Raw genomic sequence first — 24,513 nt, 5'->3', positions numbered from 1 at the left:
TATATATTTTATAGTATTTTTACAAATAACTTTTACTACTATAATTTAATCATAAAAAAACAATAAAAACTAAACAAAAATAAAATAGGAAACTTTTTTTTATATTTTAATAATGAAACAAATAAACTACCAAATTCATTTGAATTTCAAAAAGGGATAGTTTAATTTGTTTTACTATAAATCATTACGTATATAATTTGTGCTAAAAATATATCTATGCACAATAAACAAAGCTGCTATGTTAATAAATTTCATTATTATTCTTAAGGAATACCTGAGTATGTCTATCATGGACTCTTTTAGTGGTTCGTTTTAATTGATAAGGTGTTTGTTTTTGTAGCACAACTTTTAGCAAGCAATCTTTGGGCATTATTTTTTTGTAAGAGACACACACATTAAACTATCTAATCTATGTTATCAATATCATTTACTTTGTCTTTTTTCTCTTGATTTTCTTCTTCATTAAGATCTTTTTCTGGGTCTTGATTGTTTTCTTCGTTATTGCCATTGGCTTGATTTAATTTTCTATTAGTTTCTTCTTGTATTTTACGTTCATATTCACGTACATCTTCCAAGGTCATGCCATACCATTCATCGATCCAGGTAAAGGCTTGACGGTGGCCCAATAATAACACATCTCTTATAGAGCGTTGGATAAAGTCCTCTACTTTGGTTTGCAGGCCCCAGACTTCAAAGGAAGCATCCACCAGTTTATAGGAACACATTATAGGTTTGTCACAATCACGCCAACCCTCCACCAAAAGACCGCGATCTTTATTAGACATTAAAAAACATATTATTCTTCTCTAACATTTTTATTCCAAAAAACTTACTTGTTTTTTCTGATTTGAAAAATTTGGGATCTTCTTCCTTTTTATAATGTTTATTATTGGGCAATTCATCAAAGGCTATATCAATATTATCTACTATACGTTGCTTTAACTGTTCCTCAGTTAAATTTAAACACTTTTGTAGAAAAAAATATTAAAATTTAATGTTTTTCATTAAAAGAGTAGAATGAACTTACATTTTCTGAATTTCCATTATTGTCTTCATATTTTGTTTTTATGGAAACATTTAATTTAGGTACAAAGGAACACTAAAATCAGATCTCTGTAAAAAACTTTGTTTTACGTATTTTAAAACAATGACTTACTGTGTATTCTATTTAGCATTTAGTCGAACGGTAGGCAGTTTTAAAAAGAGGCAAAAGAAAAAAAATTTTGGAATTAAATATAGAAAATAATACTAATTGATGATCATGGTTTAGTTAATGGACGTTGTTAATGATATTATCAGTTTTAGTTCAATTTCAATTATATCAATTCTTGTTCAGTTCTAGTTCATTTCTAGTTCATTTCTAGTTCATTTCTAGTTCAGTTCTAGTTCAGTTCTAGCTCAGTTCTAGTTCAGTTCTAGTTCAGTTCTAGTTCAATTCTAGTTCAGTTCTAGTTCAGTTCTAGTTCAGTTCTAGTTCAGTTCTAGTTCAGTTCTAGTTCAGTTTTAGTTCAGTTCTAGTTCAGTTCTAGTTCAGTTCTAGTTCAGTTCTAGTTCAGTTCTAGTTCACTTCTAGTCCAGTTCTAGTTCAGTTCTAGTTCAGTTCTAGTTCAGTTCTAGTTCAGTTCTAGTTCAGTTCTAGTTCAGTTCTAGTTCAGTTCTAGTTCAGTTCTAGTTCAGTTCTAGTTCACTTCTAGTTCACTTCTAGTTCACTTCTAGTTCAGTCTAGTTCATTCTAGTTCAGTCCTAGTTCAGTCCTAGTTCAGTTTCAGTTCAGTTCTAGTTCAGTTTTAGGTCAGTTCTAGTTCAGTTCTAGTTCAGTTCTAGTTCAGTTCTAGTTCAGTTCTAGTTCAGTTCTAGTTCAGTTCTAGTACAGTTCTAGTTCAGTTCTAGTTCAGTTCTAGTTCAGTTCTAGTTCAGTTCTAGTTCAGTTCTAGTTCAGTTCTAGTTCAGTTCTAGTTCAGTTCTAGTTCAGTTCTAGTTCAGTTCTAGTTCAGTTCTAGTTCAGTCTAGTTCTAGTTCAGTTCTAGTTCAGTTCTAGTTCAGTTCTAGTTCAGTTCTAGTTCAGTTCTAGTTCAGTTCTAGTTCAGTTCTAGTTCAGTTCTAGTTCAGTTCTAGTTCAGTTCTAGTTCAGTTCTAGTTCAGTTCTAGTTCAGTTCTAGTTCAGTTCTAGTTCAGTTCTAGTTCAGTTCTAGTTCAGTTCTAGTTCAGTTCTAGTTCAGTTCTAGTTCAGTTCTAGTTCAGTTCTAGTTCAGTTCTAGTTCAGTTCTAGTTCAGTTCTAGTTCAGTTCTAGTTCAGTTCTAGTTCAGTTCTAGTTCAGTTCTAGTTCAGTTCTAGTTCAGTTCTAGTTCAGTTCTAGTTCAGTTCTAGTTCAGTTCTAGTTCAGTTCTAGTTCAGTTCTAGTTCAGTTCTAGTTCAGTTCTAGTTCAGTTCTAGTTCAGTTCTAGTTCAGTTCTAGTTCAGTTCTAGTTCAGTTCTAGTTCAGTTCTAGTTCAGTTCTAGTTCAGTTCTAGTTCAGTTCTAGTTCAGTTCTTCTAGTTCAGTTCTAGTTCAGTTCTAGTTCAGTTCAAGTTCAGTTTCTAGTTCAGTTCTAGTTCAGTTCTAGTTCAGTTCTAGTTCAGTTCTAGTTCAGTTCTAGTTCAGTTCTAGTTCAGTTCTAGTTCAGTTCTAGTCAGTTCTAGTTCAGTTCTAGTTCAGTTCTAGTTCAGTTCTAGTTCAGTTCTAGTTCAGTTCTAGTTCAGTTCTAGTTCAGTTCTAGTTCAGTTCTAGTTCAGTTCTAGTTCAGTTCTAGTTCAGTTCTAGTTCAGTTCTAGTGCAATTCTAGTTCTGTTTTAGTTCATTTCATGGTAATACACAAACCGCCAACAAATATATAAACAATTTTATAGTAAGTAGTTCATAATAGACATAAACAATAATAAATGACGTTTTCGATTGTGAATTCTTTGTTAGCCGGCTGTAATATTCAAGCAGATGGGCATATTCACACGTTTTACATGTTTGTAATAGTCGAAATAATATAAAAGAAAATATTTATAAATAAAAACAAAAAGAAATATTGCAAAAAAATAAACAGCAGCCCGAGTCGAAGGGTGAAGCACAACGGCTATGGTTTTAAATAAATGACAACAATAACAAGGGATATAAATTTAATAATACACATGATTATGAGGATAAATATTTATGGCTAGAAATTACATGAATATTACATGGTTTGGTTATAAATAGAAAAAAATAGGAATGAGCTTGGTATATAAAACAAATACACTAAGTATAGGAAAATACATAAAATTTTGCAAGGATTTTTGTCTTTAAATTGTTTGACGCCACAAACAACCAGTATGTATACATACATATAAATTCCCCAAACACAACTTAAGTTTGTGCAACTACAAGGACTCCCTTCTAAAGGATATTAAAATAGTAACAACAAGTGTTTGTGTGTAAACAACTATAAAAACATAAAACAACAAAAAAAAACACACGCACATCCTTTATAAAAACAAAAATAGCTTAAATAAAGGAAGCATGACAAAAATAAAAAAAGCTTTTTAAACTGAAACAGGTTTTATAACATAGACAAGGTCAATTTATAAATAAAAATACATGCAAAGATATTGACAAAAATAAGTGTATAAAGAAATAAAGGATAAATCTAATTACTTGTTCAAGCTTTTAATAAACAATCGAGTTATTTATAGCTTTCATTTTATAAAACACCAGACTTTATTTTTATTAATATTGATGAGATTAATGAATTTAAGGCTTTAATTTACCTGTTTTGGTGAAGGGAAAGAAATTCCATGATTTTTCGGTGACGTAAAATACACGTGGACATATGGCTTGTATCCAATATGGCAAACGGCTGGAATATAAGAAAAACAAATCAAATTTAAATTAAATTAATAAATGATAAATTAATGCTAATGAATTATGGAATCATATCAAAAAGATTTACTTTTTTTGATGTCCGAATAAATTATGAAGTGTTTATAGATTTATAGAAATGAATGGCAGCAGAATAAACAAATCATTATGTGATTTAGATTTACAGAAAATATTTAAACGTAAATAAATTTGAATTAAAATCAAACAGAGGAAAGTTTTTAAATATATAAACAATTTAAAATAATTTACTTCTAGTTCAATTCTAGTTTAGTTTTCAGTTCTAGTTCAGTTCAAGTTCAGTTCTAGTTTATTTCTATTTCAGTTCTAGTTCAGCTCCAGTTCAGTTCTAGTTCAGTTCTAGTTCAGTTTTAATTCAGTTCTAGTTCGATTCTAGTTTAGGTTTAGTTCAGTTCTAGTTCAGTTTTAGTTCAGTTTCAGTTCAGTTCTAGTTCATTTCTAGTTCAGTTCTAGTTCAGTTCTAGTTCAGCTCTAGTTCAGTTCTAGTTCAGCTCTAGTTCAGTTCTAGTTCAGTTCTAGTTCAGTTCTAGTTCAGTTCTAGTTCAGTTTTAGTTCAGTTCTAGTTCAGTTCTAGTTCAGTTCTAGTTCAGTTCTAGTTCAGTTCTAGTTCAGTTCTAGTTCAGTTCTAGTTCAGTTCTAGTTCAGTTCTAGTTCAGTTCTAGTTCAGTTCTAGTTCAGTTCTAGTTCAGTTCTAGTTCAGTTCTAGTCAGTTCTAGTTCAGTTCTAGTTCAGTTCTAGTTCAGTTCTAGTTCAGTTCTAGTTCAGTTCTAGTTCAGTTCTAGTTCAGTTCTAGTTCAGTTCTAGTTCAGTTCTAGTTCAGATCTAGTTCAGATCTAGTTCAGTTCTAGTTCAGTTCTAGTTCAGTTCTAGTTCAGTTCTAGTTCAGTTCTAGTTCAGTTCTAGTTCAGTTCTAGTTCAGTTCTAGTTCAGTTCTAGTTCAGTTCTAGTTCAGTTCTAGTTCAGTTCTAGTTCAGTTCTAGTTCAGTTCTAGTTCAGTTCTAGTTCAGTTCTAGTTCAGTTCTAGTTCAGTTCTAGTTCAGTTCTAGTTCAGTTCTAGTTCAGTTCTAGTTCAGCTGCAGTTCAGTTCTAGTTCAGTTCAGTTTTAATTCAGTTCTAGTTCGATTCTAGTTCAATTCTAGTTTAGTTTTAGTTCAGTTCTAGTTCAGTTTTAGTTCAGTTCTAGTTCAGTTCTAGTTCAGTTCTAGTTCAGTTCTAGTTCAGTTCTAGTTCAGTTCTAGTTCAGTTCTAGTTCAGTTCTAGTTCAGTTCTAGTTCAGTTCTAGTTCAGTTCTAGTTCAGTTCTAGTTCAGTTCTAGTTCAGTTCTAGTTCAGTTCTAGTTCAGTTCTAGTTCAGTTCTAGTTCAGTTCTAGTTCAGTTCTAGTTCAGTTCTAGTTCAGTTCTAGTTCAGTTCTAGTTCAGGTCTAGTTCAGTTCTAGTTCAGTTGTATTCTGGGTGAAATGCAACGTTGTTTAAAAGATCCATCACTTACCTTGACAAATGTATCCTTTTTTCGGTAAACTGACCTTTACCATGTTCTGGATCTTCACAGGGTTCATTGGTAACAATTTCAACACCCTCGCCGTCACCGGACTGTTCCAAACTATGGCGAGCAATCATATACAATTGCCCTACTTGGTACTGCAACAGCGAAAAAAACAAATTTTTATTTACAAAACCATTAACATTAAAACAAAAATGCAATTTGTGGACTTTAACACTTTTTTGTTGAAATGCTTAAATAACAACATTCCATCACAAAGATGCACATGCTGAGATAAAACAAATAAACAAACCTCCTCGCAAGACAAAGGCATACAAATGCGATATTCTTTTGTTAAAACCATGATAATTTAATGAAATTTACAACTTGTAATAAGTAACGAAATGAATGCACCGAAATCTGGAGGGCAAGAATTACAAGATGAAAAAAAATTACTGCAACGCGCGCCTCAGAACAATGATTTTATGAGTAGGGAAAAAATTATACTGGTGTAAAAAAACCAATAAGAAAAAAATGAGATGTGGCAGAGCCCTGAGCCGACAAATATTAACGCGGCGTCGGCTGACATTAAAAATTTCGGCGGCGGCTTAAAATCGACTGGAAGACGGCTAAGGTCTCAAATACGCTTAATTTTAAAATTTTCAAAGATTTTAAATAAAAACGGAATCCGAGAGATAAAAAAGTGGGATTTTGTATATAATTTATAACAATAAAATAGAGCAAGCACAAAAGTTGTGTGAGAAATTGTGCAGGGATGGAAAAAATAAAAAATATTAAATATGATTAATTCTTAAAAATTAAAAACAAATCCTTTCACCAAGTTTCATTTTTTCAGTTTTTTATCAGAGCGAAACTATACCCTAAGTTCAATTGTTATTAAAAAATTATTTTTTATTTAAATATTATTATTTCTGTCTTTTTAGATTTTTGCACACACACCACAACAGTTTTTTTGCAAATAAAAAAAGCAGAAAACAGTTTGGCGCGAAAAATTCTAGCAGAATTTCTTTTCGCAGTCGGCAGAATTGACATCAACTGCACTTCCCATTTAAAGCGACATCAAATTTGTTTGACACAAACGGTAAGTTTTTTGATTGTATTAGTGAAAAAAAATCACATGTATATGTATATGCGGTGTGAGTTTTTTTACTAACACAATCAAAAAGCTTACCGTTTGAGTCAAACAATTTCATGTGTCGCCAAGGCGCTTAAAATACACATGTTCGATGTCCTAGCATTTTACGGTATGACATACAAATTAATTTTATATTGTAAAATTCCATAAATTTATTGAAAGTGTTCTGTAAATTATATAAAATATGGCGAAATTTTTAATACTTATTAAGCTGAAATATTTTCGGCGACAGCGGTTTTGACAATTTGTACGGCGACTAGGCTTAGTCGGCTTAAAGCCGAATCGGCGCGGGCCTCTGGAAAGTGGTGTAAAAACGGCTGTAGTAACAGCTGTTAAAAAAATAAAGTTGCCATATGGAAAGTAAATGTAGCGGTATTATTATTTTAAAGAGCATGTTTAGAAAGAAAAGAGAGAGTTTTGTTAAACAAAATTAGGTTTTTAAGCTTTTGTTTAAGTTTTTCATAATACAAACACGTGGAATATCATGGGGAAAATACTCAAATAGGATGCCATTAAGGCTTCTATGTTTTGGTTAGTGACTCAGTTTCATATTTTTATTGGAAAATACATTTAAATTCTAGAATTTGTAGTTTAATATTTAACGTATTTTTTCCCCAAATTTATACTACAACTTGGGAGCACAGTTTTTTGGTATGTTTCCAAAGTGCAATTAATTACCTGTGAATTTCGTTGTGAAAAACCTCAAAAAAGAGGGACAGAAAACAAAACAAAAAACGAAGTGAAAATATTTTTCTGTAATGCGCAGACATCTGCGCCGATTCGCATTAAAGTTAGCTAAGACTAGCCGCTGTTAATATATTAAAGCAAGCCGTCTTCAAAAATCATGATTTTCGCAAATTAATGAATACAATATAGTGCCAATTCACACTGGCAAACTTTTTTTTGGAAACTTTTGATTTTTGTGTGTGAGAAAATAAGAATGAAATATCAACCATCTCTTACTCTCATAGTACATCATAAGAAAGATTTTTAAAATCCGGATTTTGGAAGAACATTTTTTGAATAAATGTTCTTCCAAAATCACTCGTATTCTGCATTTATTCAAACACATCTGGTCAAGTTATCTATTCATATCTTTTTATATCATTGAAAATATTTAAAAGTTTTGGAATTTTCGTCGGCTTACAGTCAATTTTAAGCTGCCGTCGTAATTTTCCAGTATCAAACGCCGTCGTTGTTAATGTTTCGTCGGCGCAGGTCTTTGGTATTGCGTTTTATTATTTCACTTCATAATCACGTAGCAAAAGCTTTTATTAGCATAAAAAATTACAAAAATAATAATAAATATTAATAACATTTGTATAAATTTAATACAAAAAGGTATATTTTTTATTATACTTTTATAAAATATAAAAATAATCAAGAAAATATTGAATAAAATACGAAAAATATTGAAAAGAAAAAAAAATTTCACAATTCTTTTGTGACACAAAACTTTTTCTTGTGTATTCATCTTTTGTGTGTAATGTGTTAAATAAGTAAAAAAGTGAAAAAATATAAAAAATTTCTAAAAAAAACAACATTCCTTTACAGAAGGCCCTTAAGTGTTAAGTGTTTAGTCCCACAAGGAGTACATTCCTATTAGATTTTCGACAAGCCGGTATTGGCAATGCTAAGGATCCGTTTAAAAATGGGTCCTCATCAGCAGTTACAGCGCAGCAAGGAGTGGACATGTTGTTTTGGCCTACATGTTCATACCGCCACCATAATGATTGGCCTTTGGCATTTGGTGAGTTATTTTAAGACACACAAATACAAAAAAAAAACTAATTTTTAGGCAAAAAGGAAAAGAACAATGTAATAGAAAACCGTTCAGAAAAGGACAATTTAATCATTAAAACATATTACTTAGTTATTTAATTTGAAGCTATTATAAGGATAAATGTCTGAAGTTGATGTGTTTTGCTTTTTCAATCGTTTCACTTATTTTGGTCTATTTCTATATATGGCCTTGTTCAGGGTCATTATAGAGTTTTTGTTGTTGTTGTTTTTGTCATTGGGTGGTTGTGGAGCTCTTTCTTGCATTTCAATTTACGTAAATTGTAGATTTTTTTGTGCTATATGTATATTAATTCTGTTTAATCTATTCTCTCTTTTGTATATATAGTTATTTTTTTATCGGTTGTCAATTTTTTATTATTATTTTTTACTTTGCTTTTGTTTAATCGAGGTCTTTTGTTATTTTTGCAATCGTGACTCAGTTTTTTTATTTTTTATATTTCATCAAAATCTAGTTTTATTTGTATAAACAATTGTAATCAGCAAAAGATGTTTTTTGTTTATAAAGCAAATCTTTAATATACGGGGAAAAAACTTTCTAAAATTATAAAGATGCTTAATAAGGGGAATATTTACAACGCTTTGATACACTTTAAGTCACAGTTGTAGGAAATTAATGTCATCTAAAGTTTTATAAATTTTGGAAATTTCTATTTTTTTTATAAAAACTAGTGGGAAAACCAGACCTCAAAGTAGAAATTGATTTGAATTAAAGTAAAAATGCCAAAAAATGAAATGAAATTAATGTAAAACTGAACTATGTAGGTCTTTTCTAGTTCTGTTCTAGTTCTGTTCTAGTTCTGTTCTAGTTCTGTTCTAGTTCTGTTCTAGTTCTGTTCTAGTTCTGTTCTAGTTCTGTTCTAGTTATGTTCTAGTTCTGTTCTAGTTCTGTTCTAGTTCTGTTCTAGTTCTGTTCTAGTTCTGTTCTAGTTCTGTTCTAGTTCTGTTCTAGTTCTGTTCTAGTTCTGTTCTAGTTCTGTTCTAGTTCTGTTCTAGTTCTGTTCTAGTTCTGTTCTAGTTCTGTTCTAGTTCTGTTCTAGTTCTGTTCTAGTTCTGTTCTAGTTCTGTTCTAGTTCTGTTCTAGTTCTGTTCTAGTTCTGTTCTAGTTCTGTTCTAGTTCTGTTCTAGTTCTGTTCTAGTTCTGTTCTAGTTCTGTTCTAGTTCTGTTCTAGTTCTGTTCTAGTTCTGTTCTAGTTCTGTTCTAGTTCTGTTCTAGTTCTGTTCTAGTTCTGTTCTAGTTCTGTTCTAGTTCTGTTCTAGTTCTGTTCTAGTTCTGTTCTAGTTCTGTTCTAGTTCTGTTCTAGTTCTGTTCTAGTTCTGTTCTAGTTCTGTTCTAGTTCTGTTCTAGTTCTGTTCTAGTTCTGTTCTAGTTCTGTTCTAGTTCTGTTCTAGTTCTGTTCTAGTTCTGTTCTAGTTCTGTTCTAGTTCTGTTCTAGTTCTGTTCTAGTTCTGTTCTAGTTCTGTTCTAGTTCTGTTCTAGTTCTGTTCTAGTTCTGTTCTAGTTCTGTTCTAGTTCTGTTCTAGTTCTGTTCTAGTTCTGTTCTAGTTCTGTTCTAGTTCTGTTCTAGTTCTGTTCTAGTTCTGTTCTAGTTCTGTTCTAGTTCTGTTCTAGTTCTGTTCTAGTTCTGTTCTAGTTCTGTTCTAGTTCTGTTCTAGTTCTGTTCTAGTTCTGTTCTAGTTCTGTTCTAGTTCTGTTCTAGTTCTGTTCTAGTTCTGTTCTAGTTCTGTTCTAGTTCTGTTCTAGTTCTGTTCTAGTTCTGTTCTAGTTCTGTTCTAGTTCTGTTCTAGTTCTGTTCTAGTTCTGTTCTAGTTCTGTTCAGTTCTGTTCTAGTTCTGTTCTAGTTCTGTTCTAGTTGTTCTAGTTCTGTTCTAGTTCTGTTCTAGTTCTGTTCTAGTTCTGTTCTAGTTCTGTTCTAGTTCTGTTCTAGTTCTGTTCTAGTTCTGTTCTAGTTCTGTTCTAGTTCTGTTCTAGTTCTGTTCTAGTTCTGTTCTAGTTCTGTTCTAGTTCTGTTCTAGTTCGTTCTAGTTCTGTTCTAGTTCTGTTCTAGTTCTGTTCTAGTTCTGTTCTAGTTCTGTTCTAGTTCTGTTCTAGTTCTGTTCTAGTTCTGTTCTAGTTCTGTTCTAGTTCTGTTCTAGTTCTGTTCTAGTTCTGTTCTAGTTCTGTTCTAGTTCTGTTCTAGTTCTGTTCTAGTTCTGTTCTAGTTCTGTTCTAGTTTGTTCTAGTTCTGTTCTAGTTCTGTTCTAGTTCTGTTCTAGTTCTGTTCTAGTTTTGTTCTAGTTCTGTTCTAGTTCTGTTCTAGTTCTGTTCTAGTTCTGTTCTAGTTCTGTTCTAGTTCTGTTCTAGTTCTGTTCTAGTTCTGTTCTAGTTCTGTTCTAGTCTGTTCTAGTTCTGTTCTAGTTCTGTTCTAGTATGTTCTAGTTCTGTTCTAGTTCTGTTCTAGTTCTGTCTAGTTCCTGTTCTAGTTCTGTTCTAGTTCTTTTCTAGTCCTGTTCTAGTTCTGTTCTAGTTCTGTTCCAATTTAATCATAAATTGATATTAAACAATTGAAGCACCCGTTATTAATCAATTTTAATGAAAACCAAAAATAGAATATTCCAAAAAAACACCTGCAAATTTTATTTATATATATATTTTTTTAATTAATTTTATCAATATTTTTGTTTAAAGGTGTTTTTTTAATATTTATACAAATGTATTAAATTGAATTTTGTTTTAGTATATTTTATGCAAAGAAATAAAATATAATAAATACAAATATTGATTTCATGTCATTTATTTCATGAACACAAAAAACATGACACTTCAATAGTGTGTATTTTTTACAAAAATGAGACCAGCTGTTTGTAATTAAAACAAAAATTCAGAAAAAAAAACTTAAATTCTGAATAATTTTTCTGAACTATAATACAAAAATTCTGAAATATATAAAAGATTACTTAAAATATCTGATAACTCAGAATGAAGATACTTAATTTTTTGCAATTAGTTGGTCACATTATTGGCGAAGGTGTTGCAAATACATTCATAGACATGGTACTTAAGTACTATTATTATAATCTTGATAAAACATTGTTGCTATTGTAAATAGTTTACAATATTTTCTATTAATTATTTAAATTTCTAATACAAACCGATTTACAGACACACAAGTATTTTACACAAGAAAAAGTAAATTAAAACAAATGTTTAAAAAATTTAAACCTTGAAAATTTTACAAGAAAATGTTAACAAATGCTAGAACTGTTAGGAATTATTATAAATTGTTACACATTTGTCAGGGTTTTTAAATATTTAAAAGAATTTTCAAAGAAAATTTGTAATAGTAAAAATACAAAATCTTTTTCTACCTAAACTTAACAAAAGACTTCACACCTTTGAAAGCATTTTGCTAATGACTGTTAAACCTCAAATCTTTTAATTATATTCAAGACAACGTTTCTTTTTTGGTTTTGTTTTTTCTTTTACTTTTTCTTTATTTAGAAATTTCTATAATATGTTAATTTTTTCTTGCTATAAAAATTGTTTATTTTTGCATTTTTTTTTTTAATTTTTATTAAAATTGTAAATGCATTCGTCAGTAAACAAATCATGTGCAAGAAATATAAAACTTTTTCTTGTGTGTTTATTTAACACAACAAAGTGTCAATTCAGCTAAAAACGGAAGTGTTTTTACTGATTAATTTGCATAAATTAAAAATAAATAAATCAGATGATGGGAAATTAATTGAAAATTGAAACCGGTTTAAAAACAATAATAATGAAATTAATGAATTTCGTTTGGAATAAATCGGCAATAATATTAAATTAAAGAATGAAATAAAAACCTGAATAATATTGAATAAATTCTTAAATAAATTTTTCAATAATTTTCACAATGTTGCAAAATTGTTAATGGAATTCTATTAAAATATGAGGAAATTCTAGAACTGAACTAGAACTGAACTAGAACTGAACTAGAACTGAACTAGAACTGAACTAGAACTGAACTAGAACTGAACTAGAACTGAACTAGAACTGAACTAGAACTGAACTAGAACTGAACTAGAACTGAACTAGAACTGAACTAGAACTGAACTAGAACTGAACTAGAACTGAACTAGAACTGAACTAGAACTGAACTAGAACTGAACTAGAACTGAACTAGAACTGAACTAGAACTGAACTAGAACTGAACTAGAACTGAACTAGAACTGAACTAGAACTGAACTAGAACTGAACTAGAACTGAACTAGAACTGAACTAGAACTGAACTAGAACTGAACTAGAACTGAACTAGAACTGAACTAGAACTGAACTAGAACTGAACTAGAACTGAACTAGAACTGAACTAGAACTGAACTAGAACTGAACTAGAACTGAACTAGAACTGAACTAGAACTGAACTATAACTGAACTAGAACTGAACTAGAACTGAACTAGAACTGAACTAGAACTGAACTAGAACTGAACTAGAACTGAACTAGAACTGAACTAGAACTGAACTAGAACTGAACTAGAACTGAACTAGAACTGAACTAGAACTGAACTAGAACTGAACTAGAACTGAACTAGAACTGAACTAGAACTGAACTAGAACTGAACTAGAACTGAACTAGAACTGAACTAGAACTGAACTAGAACTGAACTAGAACTGAACTAGAACTGAACTAGAACTGAACTAGAACTGAACTAGAACTGAACTAGAACTGAACTAGAACTGACTAGAACTGAACTAGAACTGAACTAGAACTGAACTAGAACTGAACTAGAACTGAACTAGAACTGAACTAGAACTGAACTAGAAACTGAACTAGAACTGAACTAGAACTGAACTAGAACTGAACTAGAACTGAACTAGAACTGAACTAGAACTGAACTAGAACTGAACTAGAACTGAACTAGAACTGAACTAGAACTGAACTAGAACTGAACTAGAACTGAACTAGAACTGAACTAGAACTGAACTAGAACTGAACTAGAACTGAACTAGAACTGAACTAGAACTGAACTAGAACTGAACTAGAACTGAACTAGAACTGAACTAGAACTGAACTAGAACTGAACTAGAACTGAACTAGAACTGAACTAGAACTGAACTAGAACTGAACTAGAACTGAACTAGAACTGAACTAGAACTGAACTAGAACTGAACTAGAACCGAACTAGAACTGAACTAGAACTGAACTAGAACTGAAGTAGAACTGAACTAGAACTGAACTAGAACTGAACTAGAACTGAACTAGAACTGAACTAGAACTGAACTAAAACTGAACTAAAACTGAACTAAAACTGAACTAGAACTGAACTAGAACTGAACTAAAACTGAACTAGAACTAAAATAGAACTGAACTAAAACTGAACTAGAACTGAACTAGAACTGAACTAGAACTGAACTAGAACTGAACTAGAACTGAACTAGAACTGAACTAAAACTGAACTAGAACTAAAATAGAACTGAACTAGAACTGAACTAGAACTGAACTAGATCTGAACTAGAACTGAACTAGAACAGAACTAGAACTGAACTAGAACTGAACTAGAACTGAACTAGAACTGAACTAGAACTGAACTAGAACTGAACTAGAACTGAACTAGAACTGAACTAGAACTGAACTAGAACTGAACTAGAACTGAACTAGAACTGAAGTAGTTCTATACTACAAACAAAAACTAAAAAGTGTTCAAATCTTGATAAAATAAATGTTTTGTTTATTGGATTCAAATTTTTTATATGGATATTTTAATTGTTTTAAAATTTTCCTTGATTTAATTAATCACTTTGGATTTTTTTATTGCAAAATAAACATTTAGCATTCTAAAGTACAAATACGCAAAATTTTTTCAAATTGAATTATGTACCTAAAGCACAGTAGTCAATCAATTTGATTACGTATGCAATGATATTGATTCTGTGTATATATTTACTTTGACTTGTTTGAATAAGTCTGTGGGTAATTTACAAAAAATTTCAAATAAATGTCTAAAATGATGTTCTGTTTATTATGTCAAGTATAAGTTTGATTTAAGAGTTTCTTAATTCTATTGTTTTCAAAAGATTTGATAAACTATGACCGTTTATGATTAAGATCTTTAAGAATAAAGATGAAATTGTTACGTAAACGATTACAGATTTTGACTGTTATCACTTTAAATGGTTTAATTTATTTTTTAACAAATTTATTACTATTTTTCAATTTTATTGTGCTAATTCAAACAATTAGTTTAGTGCGAATTAGACTCTTAACTAATCTGTAAACTTTCCCTAGAGGAAATTTTCTTTCAAACAAAAAGTTAACAGTTTGTTAGAGATTCGAGAAAATCTAACAACTAAACTTAAAAGTTCATATTAAAAATTATATATTTCAATCTAAATTTTAATCACGTTTGGTAATTTATTTGCATTTATTGAAAGCAAACATTTATGATATACATTTATTAAACTGACGTTTATTTATTTTCAAAATTTGTCTTCAACTAACAACAAAAACAAATACTCCGAGTGACGAAGATTATTTATTGTTAGGAAATATGTTAATTAATTTAAAAATTACTATGAAAATATGTTTAACACTTTATTGAATTAAACTTTAACACATTTTCTTTCACTTCTTATTTGTTTACATTTTATAGTTTCTAAATATTTTGGCTTTAAGTTTATTGGCGGTTATTATGCGTAATCCCCATATGATGGAAGAATTGGAAAATAGCTATGATTACAATGTGGATCTCAATGCTCCAGCCTTGCCGACTCCCTTAAGTAAAGTTGATCCTCCCTATGCGTATCGCGATCATTCATTGAATTATCGTAAACAATATCGTAAGTTTAAAGAGAAGGACAGAACTAAAACAGAACTAGAACAGAACTAGAGCAGAACTAGAACAGAACTAGAAAAGAACTAGAACAGAACTAGAACAGAACTAGAACAGAACTAGAACAGAACTAGAACAGAACTAGAACAGAACTAGAACAGAACTAGAACAGAACTAGAACCAGAACAGAACTAGAACAGAACTAGAACAGAACTAGAACAGAACTAGAACAGAACTAGAACAGAACTAGAACAGAACTAGAACAGAACTAGAACAGAACTAGAACAGAACTAGAACAGAACTAGAACAGAACTAGAACAGAACTAGAACAGAACTAGAACAGAACTAGAACAGAACTAGAACAGAACTAGAACAGAACTAGAACAGAACTAGAACAGAACTAGAACAGAACTAGAATGAACTGAAACTGAACTAGATCTAAACTAGCACTAATTTTGTAATCAATTTGTTTATATTTTTTCAAAGAAAACTATGATATGGGCGGCTTGGTTTGCACCTGTATGATAGCCATTACTATGATGATGATTTATGGTGCAATTAAGGGAAAACCCTCTCACCTCTTGCCCTTCTTCTGCTTGCAATTGTTTGATTTTGCCATTACTACGTAAGTTTTTGTTAAATTTTATTAAAATGTTAATAAATTTAATTACTTTTTTTACAGTTTAACTGCTGCCGGCTATTTGTGTTATCTCCAAGCCATACACCGCTTAATTGATGAATCTCACCGTTTGCCCTGGCGTGAAAAGTTATTGGAATTGTCACCCGAAGAATTGGTCATAGTAGTGTTGATCGTTTTCGTGTGCATTGTATTCCTTAAGGCCTATGCCATTGGCATTGTCTGGCGTTGTTATAAATATTTAACTTTGCGTCAGCAGAGCATGCGCACTCTATTACCTTTGGGTATACCCGATTTGACAGCCACCAATTTGGGTTCGGAAGAGAGAGCATATTCGACTCTCTTGCCCAATTATGATGAGGCTGTTAATCAGTATATGAAACAGGCACCACCACCCTCCTATCAAGTGGCCATGTCTAATTATCAGACTCAAGAACAAGAAAATAATTTACCCGGTTCAGTGGCCGTCGAAGAGGAGGATAATAATAATGATTCTTCGAACAATAATAATACTGTTCATATTAATAATAATACACCACCCATGAGACGTAATGAAAATACTGCTGCTGTTGCTGCTGCTGCTCATATAGCTGAAGAACTGGGTGCTGTAGGTGGTCCAGTTGCTGCTGCTGCTGAGAATGATGAAGCTTTGATACCACCTCCTTCTTATAATGAGGTTATTATTGAACCGGTTGTAAACACTCCGGAGGTATCTACTAAGAGTAACGATATTTTAGTTGTTGTTAATTCACCAACTACTACCGGGTCCTCTAATGCTAATATTGCTCAAGTTAATAATAATAATGAAAGTCAAGCTTAAGATCAGTTATCGGTGATCTTTTCAAAGGTAATTTTTTTGGGGGTTGTGTTAAGGAAAGAAAAGAAGACAGTTGTGCCTAAAGTTGTTTTATACTTTCAAAAAAGGAATAGTTTTTGGAAGAAAACTGGCAGCTTTTAAAATTCTATACTATTTAAAAAATTTTAAAACTTTTTATTGTTTAGGAGAGATTCAAACTACTACAAACTACAAAAAAGTACTTTTTTTATAAAAAGTTTACTAAATTTGGTACTTTTTTAAGTATTAAAACGTAATTTAAAATTTTATTAATTTTTTAAGAGCAAAAGCTTTTTTTTTTAATTTAAATCTATATACTAAACTAGTTTTTGCAAATAGGTACTATAAATAGTACTTTTTCCACAAAAAGGTACTAAATTTAGTACTTTTTTATACTTTTATTACAAATTCGGTGAGCATACATTGATTTTAATGTAAAAAGCTAATAATTTTCTGTAAAAAATTTTGATGCCCATTTTGGGTATTTAAAATCCCCATTTTGGGAATTTGCAAAAATGGGGTATATTTGTTGTTTAACGATAAAATTACATTAATCTAAAACAAATTATACAATTTCTGTTCAAAATTTTAAAAAATTTAAATTTTTAAAAATTAAATTTTCAAAATCCCCATTTTTGAGATTAATCCCCAGGAGGGAAAATTTATTAAATTTTATTAAAATACCTAAAACTAAACATGTTTTTATTAAAATTTCTTAAAAATATTTAATTCCCAAAGTGGTTTTTACAAATCCCCAGTTTTGGAGTTTGCTAAAAATAACAGATTTTTGTAATTTAGCAACATAATTCGATGAAACTGAAACAAATTATTGATTTGATGTTAAAATTTTTTACAAATTTGTTTTTTCAAAATCCCCATTTTTGAGATTTAGCCCCAGTAGTAAAATACATAAAATTAAACGCGTTTTATTAAAATTTCGTATAAAATGTAAATTCCCAAAGTGGTTTTGGTAAATCCCCATTTTAGCGATTGATAAAAACAATAGATTTTTGTAATTTAGCAACATAATAGGATGAAACTGAAACAAATTATATATTTTCCGTTAAAATTTTCTTCAAATTTAAATTCCTAAATTGTATTAAAAAATCCCAATTTTTTAAATTTATCCCCAGGATGGAAAATTCATTAAATTTTATTAAAATACCCAAAACTAAACAGGTTTTTATTAAAATTTCGTTAAAAATTTGAATTCCCAAATTGATTTTGTTAAATCCCCATTTTGGGGATTGATAAAAACAATAGATTTTTGTAATTTAACAACACAATACGATGAATCTGAAACCAATTATGAATTTTCTGATAAAATATCTTAAAAATCTAAATTCCTAAATTGTATTAAAAAAATCCCCATTTTTGAGATTTATCCTCAGGAGCGAAAATTCATTAAATTTTACTAAAACATATAAAATTTAACATTTTTTCAATAAAATTTCGTAAAAAATTTGAATTCCTAAACTGGTTTTAAGAAAAATGTAATTCTAAAATTGTGTTATAAAAATCCCCATTTTGGGAATTGTTAAAAGAATATAATTTTTTAAACTAAAAGTTAAATAATCTATAAAAAAGTAATATTTTTCTTAAAACTAAAATTCCCATTTTGGGTATTGTAAATCCCCCTTTTTGGGAATTTACAAAAATCAAGTGATTTTGGTAATTTAGCAAAATTATTACAAAAAACTTTATAAAACTAAAGATTTTTTTATCAAAAAATTCTTTAAATTTTAAATTCCCAATTTGGTTATTAAAAATCCCCTTTAGGGGAACATTTCCTAAAATAGTAAAATCATACAAGTTGTATTAAAATTTTATTTACTAAACGTTTTGTGTTAAAAATTTGTCAAAAAATTGAATTCCCAAATTGGATTTTGAGAATCCCCATTTTGGGAATTGTTAAAAATAAGAGTTTTAAGTTTAAATTTCGCAAAATTACATTAAACTAACACAATTTATAGATTTTTTGTAAAAAAATTTAATTTCCAAAGGGGGGATTTTTTAAAGTTTTTTAGAGCACAACTTTCCTCTTTTACTTTGTTTAACATAAACTGAAACAAAATTTTATTGGTTTGTAAACAAGATTTATAGTATTTAGAACAAAAACAAGAAACACATGAATAAAAAATGAAATAAAATTTAAAAAAATGCAGGTCCTTTTATAAGAAAACTCTTTAAATCTAAAATATCAAAATTAAACTTTAAAAAATATTCCTAAAAAACACACAAAGAAGAATTGCAACAAATAAAAATAAATGACACAACAATTTACAAAATTAAATTAATAAAAATAAAACTCTATCTCTCTCTTTCTACTAAACAAAGCACACCTTAGATTCTTATCTTAAAAAAAATAAACAAGAATAAAAGCTTCAAAAAATATAAAAATAAATTAAAAAAACAAGAGGAAATTATCATAAATTTGATTATAATTTCTTTAAATTTTGCATTAATATGTTAACAAATATGAAAAACTCCTAAATCCCCCTTCCCCCAAAACAACAACTTCATTTTCAAACCCTCCCCCCATTATTAAGAAAAGCAGCAAACTATACCTAATAAACAAAATAAGTAGTTGTTTCTTATATTTATAAAAATAAAAACAAATTTTCAAAATCAATTTTTTCTATTTAACTAAATTTTGTAGAGTTTTATTATCTCTCCTATTTAGTAGTTTTATATTTAAAGCAAAAAAACTATTTAAGTTTAACTTGCCCACAAAATTTTATTTTTAAAATTTTAAACAAAAACAATAGTTTGCTTTCCCTTTTTTTCAAACTATTGCCAATTGTTTTATTATGTTTTTTATTTGTTTCATATATACATATTATTATTATAATTATTATTTTTTATTGAATTAAACATTTCTTTTATATATAAATATTTATACTTATATCATTAACTTATAAGACTTTTTATGAAGAAAAAAAAAAAAAAAAAAACAAAATAAATATAAAAATAATTATTATATTATTATTATAAAAAAATATATATTATTATTATTATTACTGTATGTAAAATGTCTTACACCTACAACATCAATACATACACACAAGAATCAACAACAACAAAAACAAATAAATAACAAATATTCGAATATATTATAGTTTTTAATTAAACAAAAAAACAAAAAATATTACAAAAATATATAAAAATAAATCCACAAATTTTGAAATGTTGAAGTTTTAAGACGTTTCTTACAAAGAAACTTTGAAAGAGAGACTTTTAGAAATTTGTGGCAAAATAAAAAAAAATAACAAAAGTGTTTTATTTAGAACTGATGTAGAACTGAACTAAAAATGAATTAGAACTGAAGTAGAACTGAAGTAGAACTGAAATAGAACTGAAGTAGAACTGAGGTAGAACTGAAGTAGAACTGAACTAAAACCGAACTAGAACTATAATTGAACTAGAACTGAACTAGAACTGAACTAGAACTGAACTAGAACTGAACTAGAACATAACTAGAAATGAACCAGAACTGAATTAGAACTGAACTAGAACTGAACTAGAACTGAACTAGAACTGAACTAGAACTGAACTAGAACTGAACTAGCACTGAACTAGAACTGAACTAGAACTGAACTAGAACTGAACTGGAACTGAACTAGAACTGAACTAGAACTGAACTAGAACTGAACTAGAACTGAACTAGAACTGAACTAGAACTGAACTAGAACTAAACTAGAACTGAACTAGAACTGAACTAGAAATGAACTAGAACTGAACTAGAACTGAACTAGAATTGAACTAGAACTGAACTAGAACTGAACTAGAACTAAACCTGAGCAGAACTAGAACTGAACTAGTACTGAACTAGAACTGAACTAAAACTGAACTAAAACTCAACTGGAACTGAACTAGAACTAAATAAAACTTAACTAGAACTGAATTAGAACTGAACTAGAACTGAACTAGAACGGAACTAGAACAGAACTTGAACAGAACTAGAACAGAACTAGAATAGAACTTGAACAGAACTAGAACAGAACTAGAACTAGAACATAACTAGAACAGAACTAGAACAGAACTAGAACTGAACTAGAACAGAACTAGAACTGAACTAGAACAGAACTAGAACAGAACTAGAATAGAACTAGAACAGAACTAGAACAGAACTAGAACAGAACTAGAATAGAACTAGAACAGAACTAGAACTAGAACAGAACTAGAACAGAACTAGAACAGAACTAGAACAGAACTAGAACAGAACTAGAACAGAACTAGAACTGAACTAGAACAGAACTAGAACAGAACTAGAACAGAACTAGAACAGAACTAGAACAGAACTAGAACAGAACTAGAACTGAACTAGAACTGAACTAAAACAGAACTAGAACAGAACTAGAACAGAACTAGAACAGAACTTGAACAGAACTAGAACAGAACTAGAACAGAACTAGAACAGAACTAGAACAGAACTAGAACAGAACTAGAACAGAACTAGAACAGAACTAGAACAGAACTAGAACAGAACTACAACAGAACTGGAACAGAACTAGAACAGAACTAGAACAGATCTAGAACAGAACTAGAACAGAACTAGAACAGAACTAGAACAGAACTAGAACAGAACTAGAACATAACTAGAACAGAACTAGAACAGAACTAGAACAGAACTAGAACAGAACTAGAACAGAACTAGAACAGAACTAGAACAGAACCAGAACAGAACAGAAGTGGAACCAGAACGGAACTAGAACCGATCCGGAACTAAGGTTGAACTAGACTAGAACTGAACTAGAACAAAAGTAGAACTGAACTACAACAGAACTGTACTACAACTTGAATTGGAATTTAGAATTTGAACAGAACAAAAACTAGACCTAACTATTAAAAAGTTTATCCCTATTGTTGTCCTTGCAAAGTTTCTCACATTAAAGTTGATTAACTTTGGCCCACTGTAGCTAGGCTTGTATGTAAAATGTATGCTCCCAAATAGTAAATATCATAAGTCCAACTTGTCCTCTATTAATATTTCAAATTTCAAAGAAATCGGACCACAAATTTAGAAGTTACATAAAAATAAAGATTTCTTCAATGTGCCCAGTGCTCTCTCTCTCTTAAAACTTTTATTAAGTTATTTGCGCAAATCAACTACAACATTTACTTGCTCTTACTGCTTTTACGGCTTTGACAGTTTCTTAAGTTGTTTCTCGCAAAAAGCTTTTACTCTTTTTTTCACTCTTAATAATTCCATTCCTTTTCATTGCAAAATTCAGTTTACGCGCAAATTTCATACGGTTCGGTTGTCTAGTGGAAGTGTCTTAGAAAATTTTAATTTTTTTTCGGGAAATATTAAAGAAACTTAAAATATTTTTGCATAAAAATGTTGTACAAGTGTTGTTTAATATTTGTGTGTAAAAATTTTGTTGAAATGTTTTGTGTAAATGTAAGAAAATTTAGTGTAAAGTTGTTAAAAATTTGCTAAATTTTCTTCATATTTTTTTTTTCTAAGCGTCCCGTTCGTTTTGTTTACGTTTATATTAATGCGAAGGTGTGAGTGTGTGTGTGTGTTTGCTTTAGTTCTGTTATAATAGAAAAAGTGTTAAAAAGAAGAAGAGTGAAATAAAAAGTGTTTTATAGTAGAGTGCTTTTAGGCAATGCTAGTATTTAAAGCTAAATAGCATGATATATAAAAGGGAATATAATTAAATCCCTAAAAATGTGTTTTTTGAAGTGTGATTTTAGGGAATAAAATAAAAAAATATATCAAAATATAAATAAAAATAAAAAAATCATATAAAAAGGCATAAAAAATAAAATAAAAAAGAAAATTAGAAAAAAATATATAAAAAAGTAAATTATCTAAAATAAATAATATATATAAAAAATATATTAAATCTAACCGGAACTGGAAATAATTAATAATAACAAGTAAGTGACCATTTTTCTCTCTTTATATACTATTTTACCAACTTTTTAAACAATTTTTTAACTGATTTAAATATTAGTTTTTTAAATTTCTCTAAAACTGTCAAAATAAAAAAAGTATTTGTTTTTCCTGAATTTAAAATTTTTTACAAACACCTTACACACAGCGGCCCTAACTAGAATTTACAAAATTGGGTATTGAACTTGACTAACTTCTATCTCTTATAGCAACAAATAATTAGGTAAATTTTATTTATAATTCTAATGTATTCTATAATACTGCGTATGGTATATTTTTAGTTACTTCAAAACTTTGGTACTTTAATTGCAATAACTTAGCTAAGGTTGTAAACTCTGCTAAAAATTATGTAACCAAGCAGTTGCTACAATTTATAACTTTTATGGTACATTCTATGTTTTTGTCAAATTATATCACTTACTACAATGCTATAAATGCAAAGGTACTAAAGTACTCAATGGTTTAAGTCTTTATTAAATAGCTGACGCAAAATACCACAGTTTTGGGACTTTTTCCTTATGGTTTCAAAAGGGATGATAGTTTTTTGAGAAAATATGATTCCAGCTGATGGTAAATTCCCATTATTAAATAAATAATTTGTACACAGCCTCCCAAAAGTAGATGAACTGAAATAAAAGTGAACTAGAACTGAACTAGAACTGAACTAGAACTGAACTAGAACTGAACTAGAACTGAACTAGAACTGAACTAGAACTGAACTAGAACTGAACTAGAACTAAACTAGAACTAAACTAGAACTGAACTAGAACTGAACTAGAACTGAACTAGAACTGAACTAGAACTGAACTAGAACTGAACTAGAACTGAACTAGAACTGAACTAGAACTGAACTAGAACTGAACTAGAACTGAACTAGAACTAAACCAGAACTGAACTAGAACTGAACTAGAACTAAACTAGAACTGAACTAGAACTGAATTAGAACTGAACTAGAACTGAACTAGAACTGAACTAGAACTGAACTAGAACTGAACTAGAACTGAACTAGAACTGAACTAGAACTGAACTAGAACTGAACTAGAACTGAACTAGAACTGAACTCGAACTGAACTAGAACTGAACTAGAACTGAACTAGAACTGAACTAGAACTGAACTAGAACTGAACTAGAACTAAACCAGAACTGAACTAGAACTGAACTAGAACTAAACTAGAACTGAACTAGAACTGAACTAGAACTGAACTAGAACTGAACTAGAACTGAACTAGAACTGAACTAGAACTGAACTAGAACTGAACTAGAACTGAACTAGAACTGAACTAGAACTGAACTAGAACTGAACTAGAACTGAACTAGAACTGAACTAGAACTGAACTAGAACTGAACTAGAACTGAACTAGAACTGAACTAGAACTGAACTAGAACTGAACTAGAACTGAACTAGAACTGAACTAGAACTGAACTAGAACTGAACTAGAACTGAACTAGAACTGAACTAGAATGAACTAGAACTGAACTAGAACTGAACTAGAACTGAACTAGAACTGAACTAGAACTGAACTAGAACTGAACTAGAACTGAACTAGAACTGAACTAGAACTGAACTAGAACTGAACTAGAACTGAACTAGAACTGAACTAGAACTGAACTAGAACTGAACTAGAACTGAACTAGAACTGAACTAGAACTGAACTAGAACTGAACTAGAACTGAACTAGAACTGAACTAGAACTGAACTAGAACTGAACTAGAACTGAACTAGAACTGAACTAGAACTGAACTAGAACTGAACTAGAACTGAACTAGAACTGAACTAGAACTGAACTAGAACTGAACTAGAACTGAACTAGCTGAACTGAACTAGAACTGAACTAGAACTGAACTAGAACTGAACTAGAACTGAACTAGAAACTGAACTAGACTGAACTAGAACTGAACTAGAATGAACTAGAACTGAACTAGAACTGAACTAGAACTGAACTAGAACTAACTAGAAAAACTAGAACTAACTGAACTAGAACTGAACTAGAACTGAACTAGAAAAC

General features: G+C 29.9%; 2 protein-coding genes across 6 annotated transcripts; one reads left to right on the top strand and one right to left on the bottom strand.

The window, feature by feature from the left end:
• Positions 1–290: 290 nt before the first annotated feature.
• On the bottom strand, positions 291–5,919 carry LOC119602990 (cytoplasmic phosphatidylinositol transfer protein 1). The gene is made up of 7 exons (XM_037954839.1): positions 5,698–5,919; positions 5,394–5,542; positions 3,775–3,863; positions 1,157–1,164; positions 1,028–1,099; positions 834–966; positions 291–772 (listed from the first exon to the last, which is right to left on the bottom strand). The coding sequence occupies exons 1-7, from the start codon at positions 5,746–5,748 to the stop codon at positions 405–407; spliced, it is 870 nt and encodes a 289-aa protein (XP_037810767.1). The 5' UTR covers positions 5,749–5,919; the 3' UTR covers positions 291–404.
• A 1,042-nt stretch (positions 5,920–6,961) lies between these two features.
• On the top strand, positions 6,962–18,968 carry LOC119602986 (lysosomal-associated transmembrane protein 4A). 5 transcript variants are annotated; one of them, XM_037954830.1, is made up of 5 exons: positions 6,962–7,071; positions 8,095–8,290; positions 14,951–15,137; positions 15,617–15,755; positions 15,813–18,968. In XM_037954830.1, the coding sequence occupies exons 2-5, from the start codon at positions 8,171–8,173 to the stop codon at positions 16,585–16,587; spliced, it is 1,221 nt and encodes a 406-aa protein (XP_037810758.1). In that variant the 5' UTR covers positions 6,962–7,071; positions 8,095–8,170; the 3' UTR covers positions 16,588–18,968. The 5 variants fall into 5 exon arrangements, with proteins under 5 accessions (XP_037810758.1, XP_037810757.1, XP_037810756.1 ...); XM_037954829.1 differs by lacking the exon at positions 6,962–7,071 and adding an exon at positions 7,076–7,191; XM_037954828.1 differs by lacking the exon at positions 6,962–7,071 and adding an exon at positions 7,696–7,881.
• Positions 18,969–24,513: the final 5,545 nt, after the last annotated feature.

This window comes from Lucilia sericata, unplaced genomic scaffold (assembly GCF_015586225.1).
Source record: "Lucilia sericata isolate MDLA Ls3-8-SP2 unplaced genomic scaffold, ASM1558622v1 Contig000268F_arrow, whole genome shotgun sequence".
Lineage (NCBI taxonomy): Eukaryota > Metazoa > Arthropoda > Insecta > Diptera > Calliphoridae > Lucilia > Lucilia sericata.
The sequence above is the reverse complement of the archived record's forward strand: the minus strand, read 5'-3'. Positions and strand labels throughout refer to the sequence as shown.

What these genes read in the sequence shown, in the direction of transcription:
- LOC119602990 (XM_037954839.1), bottom strand. Translation starts at nt 5,748, where the DNA reads ATGGTTTTAACAAAAGAATATCGCATTTGTATGCCTTTGTCTTGCGAG. An exon ending in AAAAGGATACATTTGTCAAG is followed by an intron (nt 3,864 to 5,393) that starts GTAAGTGATGGA and finishes CTTATATTCCAG; the next exon opens with CCGTTTGCCATATTGGATAC. An exon ending in TTTCAAATCAGAAAAAACAA is followed by an intron (nt 773 to 833) that starts GTAAGTTTTTTG and finishes TGTCTAATAAAG; the next exon opens with ATCGCGGTCTTTTGGTGGAG.
- LOC119602986 (XM_037954830.1), top strand. Translation starts at nt 8,171, where the DNA reads ATGCTAAGGATCCGTTTAAAAATGGGTCCTCATCAGCAGTTACAGCGC. An exon ending in TGATTGGCCTTTGGCATTTG is followed by an intron (nt 8,291 to 14,950) that starts GTGAGTTATTTT and finishes TACATTTTATAG; the next exon opens with TTTCTAAATATTTTGGCTTT. An exon ending in TTTGATTTTGCCATTACTAC is followed by an intron (nt 15,756 to 15,812) that starts GTAAGTTTTTGT and finishes CTTTTTTTACAG; the next exon opens with TTTAACTGCTGCCGGCTATT.